Source organism: Fulmarus glacialis, unplaced genomic scaffold (assembly GCF_000690835.1).
Source record: "Fulmarus glacialis isolate BGI_N327 unplaced genomic scaffold, ASM69083v1 scaffold8951, whole genome shotgun sequence".
NCBI lineage: Eukaryota > Metazoa > Chordata > Aves > Procellariiformes > Procellariidae > Fulmarus > Fulmarus glacialis.
The window spans coordinates 3022-13786 of record NW_009190845.1 but is presented as its reverse complement, the minus strand read 5'-3'; the positions used below and the strand labels follow the sequence as shown (position 1 = coordinate 13786).

General features: G+C 38.7%; 1 protein-coding gene across 1 annotated transcript in view; it reads left to right on the top strand.

Moving 5' to 3' along the window:
* The window catches only part of ZNF451 (zinc finger protein 451), a 38315-nt gene extending 31159 nt beyond the window's left edge, over positions 1-7156 (top strand). The window contains exons 13-14 of the mRNA XM_009586449.1: positions 4436-4510; positions 6880-7156. Coding sequence (XP_009584744.1) covers positions 4436-4510; positions 6880-6932 — 128 coding nt within the window. The 3' untranslated portion in view covers positions 6933-7156. The remainder of the gene's footprint in view (positions 1-4435; positions 4511-6879) is intronic.
* Positions 7157-10765: the final 3609 nt, after the last annotated feature.

The window sequence follows — 10765 nt, the reverse complement described above, 5'->3', positions numbered from 1 at the left end:
GGAATTTGGCAATACATGAGGACAATAGTGAGCAGTAGGATTTCTTTGAGAGAATAGCTATGGTCAGAGTTTCTTAGCTGTTGATTAGTTAACAAAGTGTACTAGAGAAGAGGCCGTATCTTAAGATCTCTTGGCTGAGAAACTGGGCAATTGCTTTTCCTTCCCAGAGGAGTTGGGAGCTACAGGATGTGCTAAGCATTTTAATGAGAGACAGGACATGCCTGATTTCTCCAAAGTAAACATTGTCCTTTACTCTTCATCATCAGAAGATGCTAGCAGTACCAAGAGTATATGCTGATGAAATGTGGGCTCGATGAGCAAACTGTGAGGTGGATTGAAAACTGGCTGAATGGCCAGATCCAGAACATGGTGATCACTGGCATGAAGTCCAGTTGGAGGCCAGTAACCATCTGTGTACCCCAGGGGTCAATACTGGGACTGGTCCTGTAATGTCTTCGTTAATGATCTAGATGGTGGGGCAGAGTGTACTCTCAGCAGGTTTGCTGATGACACAAAACTGGGAGTGGCAGCTGATACACCAGAGGGTTGTGCTGCCATCCAGAGGAACCTTGACAGGGGGGAAATGGGCTGACAGGAGCCTCATGAAGTTCAACAAGGAGAAGTGCAAAGTCCCGCACCTGGGGAGGAATAACCCCAGGCACCAATATCTGCTGACCAGGGGTCAAGCAGCTGGAAAACAGCTTTGCAGAAAAGGACCCAGGGGTCCTGGTGGACACCGCATTGACCACGAGCCAGCAATGTGCTCTCATGGCTAAGGCAGCCAGCGATCAAGCACAATGACCTGTCCCATGTGGAAAAGCAGCCTGGTGTCTTCTGACTTGAAAATGCATCTGTTCAATCAGTTGGCCTTTCCTTCTCTTTGGTTGACAAGTGATGAGTTCCACGCTAACAGTTCTTGCTGTCTAGCCCCTAAAGGAAGCTGAATTCCTGCTCTCTACTCCCTTACTTGTTGAAGCCTTTCTGCCTAGGATTTTTGCCTGCAGACAGCTTTTCTTCTGACTGCTACAGTCTTACTCCTGATTCCCACAGAGCCATATCAGAACATCTTAAAATTGTCATCTTTACTGCTTTTGTGCCTTTAGTCTTCGCTCTGTGTAGGTTTGGGGAGGGTGGGGGCAGAGGGGAACACTGAGGACAAGCACAACCATGTTTTTGGTTTTGGATAAGGGAAGTCTCAGTATAATTCGAGATACTGACAAGCCTTTGCGTGAAAAGCTCCTAAATAAGATTTGGGTCTTTGTTAGCCTCTTAATAGATTAACTTCCAACTCAAAGATTTCAGAGAATCCAGCAACTGCCTTCATGGGAAGTTGAATGTGCATTTGTACAGTTAGGTAGAGGGGAGAGAAGTCTTGCAAATACTGACCAGTGAAGGCAGAGTGTAGCTCAAAAGACTTTTAACATGCTTCATAACCACATTTGACTCCAAACTGATTTTTTTTTTTCCCCTCAAACTAACAGAAGATCTTCAGTACTAATTGTTTTCAAGTTTCATAGTTTCTGGCAGTGGAATGGTGTTGTCTTCAGCTATGCTTTAAGCAAACCTGTTCTCTGTGATAACTATCAAGTAGTATTTAGTTATTGCATATCAGGTGCAGTGATAAATCATGGGGCAGGCAGCGTGTTTTAAAAATGTTTAAATGTTTTGCATGCCAGTTTGCATATACCTCTGTTCCAATATGACTGTGTACCCCATGTTTTACAGTGGTGTAATTAAGGTGGTGTGACTAGCAAAACATTTTGGCAAGATGAGGCCTGCATTAATACATAAGATGAGTCCTAAACTTTCTTAATGGACTAAAATGATAATTTTATCTGCAAATTCTGTTTTAGCACTCATAACTGTCCTAATTGACACAGTAAAGTCAACTTAGCTGCTGATCTGCTGTATTCTGAAAAATGAGTGTTAAGTTAGCCTGTTGCCTGGGTCAGGGAAGCCAGGAGTAAGCAGGAAAGTGCTGTTCTCTAACAGCGCGTCAGTGGGTTGCCATCATGGCTTCTTCTGTGGTGAATGCTAACTGACTCTATAACCAGTTCCAGGAGAGTTGACTTCTTTAGATCATATCTGAAAGAAACTTCTGGATTTCTGACTACTCCTATCCTCTGCTGTTTAACCATCTATGCAAGATCCCAGTCAGAAGAATATTGCCTTGCCCATTTGTCAGCATCTTTTGTCAAGTCACCTAAAAACCCCACAAACCTTCAGAAAAGTGCTTTTAATGCATTTTTATTTGAGATGGTAGCGAACCAGAGACCCTCTTGTACTATGTCTTACGGCTCAGAAGAACTCAATTCTTCTGTTATACTTACATGTTGTGGTTTAACCTGGCAGGCAGCCAAACACCACACAGCTGCTCACTCACTCCCACTGCCCTCACCCCCAGTGGGATGGGTGGGAGAAGCGGGGGATTGGGGGGGAAGTAAAAGTCGTGGATTGAGATAAAGACAGTTTAATAGAACAGAAAAAGAAGGGAAAATAATGATAATAATGATGATGAAGATGATGATAGAATATACAAAATGAGTGATGCACAATGCAGTTGCTCACCACCCGCGGACCAATGCCCAGCCAGTCCCTGAGCAGCAATCGCTGCTTCCCAGACAACTTTCTCTAGTTTATGCGCTGAGCATGACATCATATGGTATGGAATATCCCGTTGGCCAGTTGTGTCAGCTGTCCTGGCTATGCTCCCTCCCAGCTTCTTGTGCACCTGGTAAAGCATGGGAAGCTGAAAGTCCTTGACCAGTGTAAACACTACCTAGCAACAACTAAAACATCAGCGTGTTATCAACATTATTCTCATATTAAATTCAAACACAGCACTATACTAGCTACTAGGAAGAAAATTAACTCTGTCCCAGCTTACACCAGGACAATATGCCAAGAAATGAGTTAGGGAGTGATTTGCTTCAACTGTTAGACCTCTAACAGGTACACAACTTTTTAGAGCAGTCTGAGATGTCTTCCAGGCTGGAAGATTAAAAGGATGGTTAATAAGGGAGAAGCCACTTATGCAATGCCTTTTCTTTGCATTTTTTCCTCCCTTTCATAAGTGATTGTAATGACTTTTTTTTTGTTGTGTGGATTTTTTTCTTTTGCTTTTTTTGCTTTGGAAGATGATGTAAAAAATAGTCTCCTGCCCAGAGAGAGTAGGCAGCTCCTAAAAGGATTCACAGTCAGTCTGCCAAGTGACTGGAGAAAGACCATTTTAACTGCAGTGTATATCCAGCTATTTCTGGCACCTTTGTGGGTTCCTGATCTCCGTTTGATACCAGCCGTTGGAGTTCGTATTCCTGGAATTGGGAAAGTCAGCAACATTGCTGTTCAAACATGGTATATGTGTCAGAGGTTTGAAAACAAATTTTAGAAAGTGTACCTGACACTTTGAATACCTAACTTAAGTCATTGAAAATGCGAGAAGTCACCCAGTCAGTAAATTAGATGTCCATATTGGAATGTTCTTTGCCGGTAAATGTCATCAGAAGTACATTGGTGTACTAATAAATGTGATGAATTTAAGGGAAGTGCTTCTGTTGATGTGACCGTAGGAGACCTAGTTGATTGTGAGTATGGTAAGACCTCATTACAGAGACCATCTCCCAAAATAGCAATAGCCTGTAGCAGGAGAATGAATACATAATGTGACTCAACTTCTTTATTTTTTAACCTGTAGTTTACCAAGACTCTGTTTAAAACAAAAGAAAAAAGAACACCTTAGGTACACCAATCCTTACTAGACACTTCAAAATAGAGCTGTCATTCTGGAGCTGGAAACCAGCCTCAAGAAGAGCATTATTTAGAAAGGGAAAGGTGGTGGAGTTTTGGCTGGGCTTGGCTATGATGAGTTAGCAGATTAAACCAAGTGTATCGACTTTTTTCTTCTGTGAGGCTTGAACACCGCCTGCTGAATTGCACTGATCAGTTGAGTTACAGCACTCCATTGTTCAAATGGAGTATTTAGGCAACAAAATACAGCTAAGATTATGTGTAGGCAGAGACATACAATAGTACTTCTTCCCATAATTAAATCCTTGATATGTTTTGTAGAAAGTGAGTAATGTCTTTTTTTTAATAACTGAGTATTACAAAAAAGCAAATGCAGTAGACACTAACAGTAGCTTCTGAACCTATTATTTCTTGTTGCTGCTTTAAAATAATATAAATTTGAAGCAGTCTGCCTCTAAATTTTGGGGCGAAAGGGAAGAAGGTAGTTGAAAAATAACTCTGTCTCTTGAGTTACTGTCTTAAACTACCACTATAATGTATTTTTATCTTGATCTTCAGATCATACCAAGGGTATTTCTTCAAATACAACCTACAGTGTTGTTACAGTAAGAGAAATGCAAGGCGGGACTGTTACCTTTTTTTTTTATTAGAAGCAATGTGTAATTTATGTTTCATTTGTGCATTTAAGGTTCAGATAGCGAAGAGGATGAAGATATCAAACTAACAATGAAGAGGAGCTTAGAAGAAACAAAGGAACAGGAAGGTCTGTTAACTTTTACTTTTCTGTGTTCAGGAGTGCTATTAATTATAGAAGATACAGAAACTAAACTTACAATCAGTGTTACAGCAAGTGACCTCTTAGGAATACTCTCTAAAATATGCTGGGCAATCTTGAGTAGTTAAGAACACTGTGATGAGTTATAAATAAAAAATAATTTCCTAACCTGAAAAGTATGCCAGCAGACTCAAAATCTATTTTATTGGTGCACCACAGGGTATTGTGCAATTAAAGACTTGACTGAGCTCACTTTCTACCAGTTTAGTATGACTGTGTTGACTCAGAGTAGAACTACTGACTAAATAGTTGAACTTCTGAATAAATAGTTCAAAATCAGGTACTAGAATAGAATCATAGAATAGACTCATTAAGGTTGGAAAAGACCTCTAAGGTCATCGAGCATTGTATCTCAACAAAGCACTCTGGTCTCCTAAAAGAACTGTAGATTTATGCACAAGTTTGAATCAGCAGTATAGTGTTTGCTCACATTATATCTTACCTTATTTTGCTGTTGTGCTTAGTGGTGGTGTTCATACAATGTAGTCGTTAATTTTTGGTGACAGACTACAGCGCACTTTGAAAATAATTTATTGTTTAAAGTCTTGACTCTGCCCTTCCACCTGATGGAAATAAAACGTACTAAGAAAAATCAATAAATAATTTGTACAAGGTCAATGATAAAACTGATAACGAATCTTATATTCCCATAATTTATTCAGTTATAAATTTACTGACTGTTACTGAATGTCCAACATATGCATCTACAGCACTGAAAGTTTCCTGCGCTCAGGTCCCTCTAGCACAGGGTGTGGCCATGAGGGATAGCAGTGGTATTTGGTGCATACAGGAGGTCCCAGTTCTGATGCTGCAGAGCTGAAGGCATCTGACCTTATGAAGCAGCCTGGCTTCAGCTGTGCTCACTGGCTGGGTGTGTGGTTCATGGCAGTTCTGTCATGGGGTAAGAGGGCGTGAGGAGGCAAAATCAACCCCAGAAAGGAGTAAAAAGGAAAAAGTACTAGCAACTGCTGGAAGAGGAGAAAGCAAAAAGCAAGTGTAGGAGGCAGAAAAAGCTGCTTCAGCAGCTCAGAATAGAGGACAATCCAAGTGTCACTGTGGAGCTAACTGCATGCCGTTAGCAACAGAGTCACAGTTCGGACCTTATTCTTGATTCTTGCACATGTTTAGTGGCTAATTGACAACATGTTTTAACACAAGCAGTTGTCTGCAAATGGCTTTCTGCTTTATTTTGGTTTCAAAATTTCTTTTTTGCTTCTGTGACCATGTAATGTTCTCCTTTCAGTAACTAACTTACCTCTTTTATCAGTAGTATCAGATGTTACAGTAAAGTCTAGGTGAATGAATATGGCTCTGCTGACGTGAGAGAGCATTCATTGATACTATTTCTGTTCCAAATCTAGGCCTTGCATAAAACAGCCCAACAATAATTGAAGTTTTAAAATCTGTTATGTTAATATATATAATTATTCTGTTTCCTTTGTCATAAGAACAGACAGCTTTTTCTATAGGATGTGTTTGTGTCCTCCTAAAGCAGAAGATGAATAATTCAAGAATGACAGTGTGTCTGAAAACTGCTTTAATTTTTCCAACTATACCATTGGTATTAATATTTACTGTACATGTAAACCTTGTCTAACTTATGATATTTAATTCACTAACGCCAAACAATTCAGTGCCCAAAACAACCTAAATGTAATGCAGAAATGTTCTTTTTTGAGTATAATGAAAGCTGTTTAAGAGAGGTTGTTAACAAGTCAGATGAGTGCAATGCAGTCTTCCCCCCCACCATCAAAAATGTTACAGCCCTGATCTAGACTATTCTTACTGTTGATATGAGTTTTTCTGTAGTTATGTCTGGCCTTCCTAGTAAGAGTGACAACAATGGTGCCAAGTTAGAATGTAGATACAGGAGTATGTATTGATAAGGAACTGGAATGAAAATAGTGAAACCTCTCTGCTTGTTTTGTGTGTCTGTCTTTTTTGTTTTAATACTTTATTTATTTTTCTTGGTGCATACATATGGGTTCTAATCTTGGTGTTATTTTGACCAGTAAATAGTAGTTGCATTATACTCTTAAACTAATCATTGGGCTGCCCCTCGTTAATACAGTGGAAGGTTGTAGAGGTTGTGCCTATATTTTGAAGTGTTGAAGAGACAGCATAAGACAGAAGGAGGGCAAATACTTTAATTCTGTTTCTCTACCTTTTTTTGCAGTCTACTGACATTGCCCACAGAAGTAATTTGTTGCTTTATGTAGTAATATTAATGTAGTTGTGTTTATGACTAGTTATCAACCATAGTTTGAGATTATAAATGGTTTTTTGTATTTAAACAGAGCAAGACGCAGAATTGGAAGAAGCTATCAAGAGAAGCCTTGAGGGAATGTAAATGAAGATACTTCAGTACACTAACACTATGTCGTCAGAGCTGCTCACAAAAATGGAAGCTTGTTCATCTATTTACAAAGGTTCAGAAATACCACTTCAAAAACACGTCAGTATCTTGAATTGTTAGATTTATAATCTGATGTCCTCTGTCATGCTGATGAACAACTGGAGTTTATGGATATCCGCTGCAATATATTGTATATGATAAAAACAAATTTTTAAGCCTTTGCATATTCTGTTTCTAATGGGTGATGACTAAGTCTCTCCAGTCTAGCTGCATAAGTTGTTGTCTAATTAGTAGGCTGGTCTTACTAGGTATTTTGGGGCTTTCAGTTGTTGTTCGTTTTTTTTTAAATTGGTTCTTGTATTTAATTTTTCTGTCACAAAATGTCATTGTCTTTACTTTTTCATATGGTCTTTGCAACAGATAAAAATAGTAAACTCCAATCATCTCAGATTTGCCTAGCTAATCTTGTTATAAAGAGAAGCTTAGATCCCAGGTTTATAAATTGAACATATGGCCTAACTCTTGTCTGTGGCCAGTCTCACCTCATAGACCATAATTTTGTCTATGTCCTGTCTGTTATAAATGTCAGAATCAGGACCACAGGCTGTACAGTTAGTTAGCTTTATTTTTATAAATGTGTATGTTTTTTCAGTAGTAGCATGGTAGAGTGTTGGATTTCATGGCTTAAAGTTTGATGGGTTTGCTTCCTCTCCCTGATCTGAGGCTGGAACACCTTTTTAAGGTAACAGAAGCTAAATAAACTTTCTAGTTCCTGTTTGGAATAGATGTGAGAGAATTTAAGCTGTATTATTCCTATATACTATCGTCTTTGCTCCCTTCTGTTCATGAAGAGGTGGCCTTGGATAAATGAATGTAAACGTGTTAATTATTTTTGTACTGTCCTTATTTTAAGGTGAAAAATTATTTCTGCATTTAAAATTGTTATCTATGCCACCTTTCTCAGTTCCTTTGTTTAAAAATACCTATGCAAGCTGTCCAGCTTTACCAGCCTATTATATTTCAGTTAATGATTGCTGTCAGTCAGTAAAAAATATCAATATAATAAAATGCCAGCTTGATTTTTTTTATTATTATTCATTAGCCTGTGAGTTTGCTTCTAACTGCTGTAAATCTAAGTATTTATTATGCAAACAAATACTTTTGTGGAGAGGAAGACAAGGGGAAGGCTAGATTTTTCTCACTCTCGATTCCAAAGAGTCAGAGTAACTACAGCTGTGTGTCATCATGGTTAGAAAAGCTGGAAAACAGGCACTGGTTTATTTTCAGTCATGATTCTGATATAATTGCCATCTCTGAAATAAATAGAATTAAGGAAGAATCTAGTGACTTATCTCAGTGCTCATTAACAATCATACAACTTGAAGAAACTGTTCAAATGCCAGAGATAGTTTGAACACTTCCAGTGCATTTGACTCTTGACACCCAGGTGTTACGGAGTGAACAGCACCTCTTAATGTTTTTCCCTTGTGCCTGTTGCTTGCTTTCCCACTGCAAATCTCAGATTAATTGCACTCCTGTTCAAATCTGGGTGTGTAGTTCATGCTGCTGCTAAGGAAGCCCTATTCTGGAAGATTTTGAGTTGCCTTTACCTACTGACTCAAGCTAAATCAGTTCCAGAATTTTTCACACCAAGTTCTTGTAATAAAGGGTGGAATGAGACAGAAAACAGTTTTCATCCTCAAAAACATCTCAGTCCAAGTTATAGAGGCTTTTGGGCAGATTTTTTTTTCAGTGCAGACCCTAAAGTTGCAAATTCCTTTCACATGAAAAGATGTTTCAGTTTGAGAAAGTTCTTTGCTTGGCTCAACAAATGTTTAAAACCTGGGTAGATGGTCTTTCTCCAGAGTCTGCTATGTTAGATTTTGATTATGTGCTTTATTCCTCATAATGTTTTATTCTGTCATAAATGTAAAGTTTGCTTGTACCTGATGGGCCATGACTTAATCGGTTGCATTAAAAAAAAAAAAAAAAAAAAAGCCATGTGTGCACACACATTCTCTATACTTGGAGCTCCAGTTATTAAACACATTGTATTGGCTGCCTCATCTGCTTACCAAAACAAGTAGCAAATCCCAACCACTGCTGCTGTGGCTTTTACAAAACAGCTAAATAGAGTTCTAGCCCCTGTATCCTTTTTATATTAAAAGTAGTCTCCAGAATTATTGACGTCTTGAAATTTGTCCTCATTTTCTTTGGTCTCTCTGAGGTTCTCTTACCCCTCTGAAATTTTTCTTTGCATAGTTTTCTGCCATCACAGGCTTTTGATACTTCTGTTTCCAGAAGAGCAAAGAAAATTGGATTCTTAAAATGGTGCGTGTACAGACATGTGACTTATTACTCACCAACATTTTGTGGTACTGCACCTTACTCTTCAGCTGGAAGAGGTGTCTTGTAAATGGTTGTGTTTCAGAATTTAATGTTTCTGGCTGGGGAGTCTTGTTTGACTGGCTGAAATTTTTGAGGTTTGCCCTGCATATGCTGAGAGATTTGTCCGCATTTACAAGCACAACTCATTTGTTACAGGGAGCTTGCCCAGCATCCTTTACGTTTGTGCTAAAGTGATTTGTCCCACCCTTTTCAAGAGAATTTGCTTTTGTGGTGATGTTTGAGTTCACCCTTCATTAGTCTACAGTAATCCTGTGGTGCTTTTTTGTATTTATCTTTAATGAGGAAAAAATCTCATCTCTACCTCGCTACCACCAGCTGCTCATTTTAATGCTTTTAATTTCTCTATGGTATATGCATAAGTTTTTACAAAACTGAAATCGTGACAAGTCAAGATTGGTACAAGGCTCTTATCTCTTTGGTGCTTTGCGTGCCATATTCTTTCATATCAAACAAAATCCCTCTTTGGGTCATATTCAGAGGCAAGATGAGATGCCAAATAAGTCAGTGCAACTGTTATGAAAGTCACTGGAGCACTAAAATGTCATGCCTGCTTCTGTAGTTTAATAATGTTTAAAAAAAAAAAAAAATTGTAAAAAAATTCAGATTAGCTTACTGTAAGCTACTTGCTTTATATGTGGTTTTGGGTGGTGGGTTAATCAAGGTATATAGAAATGACCACTACTGTTCCTATAGCAGTCACAGAATGCAAACCTTTACTAAATCTTTACCAAATATGGTGATGTTTATAGAGGTATGAAGTTATGCCGTCTTCTTTCTTAAAAGGAAAGTGTTCTATCATCTGCTTGTGCTGTCCTAGTGATGTTTACAGTGAATGCTGTAAATTGGAAGGAGGTGAGGAAGATGGATGACGAATTGTTTCAAAATTAATTTAGAAAAATTGGCTGACATTAGCACAAAGATACTTTCTGGCAATTCTTTCCAGCTAGGTAGCTTTAATAAAGTGTACATCTGCATATTTCTTTGATGCTTCTAAACCTCCTCAAGTTTCTTGTAGAAATTCTTAATTCAGGTGGTTCAGAGCTCAGTTGTAACAATCTGGGTCAAACAATATGGTCTGAGATACTATAAAAGTAGGTGTAAACAAGTCAGAAAATTTATGGCAAGTGGCAAGTACATGCAAAGTGTGCACTCGGACGGCAAAGCTCTGTGTGTGTAGAAATTTAATGTAAAGCTCCCTTTGTAAATACGTGCAAGTTCACTTCTACTGACTGCAGTATCCTAATTTCTGGGAGTCCTTCCGTTTGTTCCATGGACAATCAACCGAGCATCTGCAGCTGTACAGAATTCACTGGCTCATTTACTAGGCAGTTTTCCTCTCCGTGAGAATGAACTGCTGCATGCCCCGAAATGGTCATACCAGCTTTCAGATTGTTTCTGAGATAGAGGACTTCATTCAG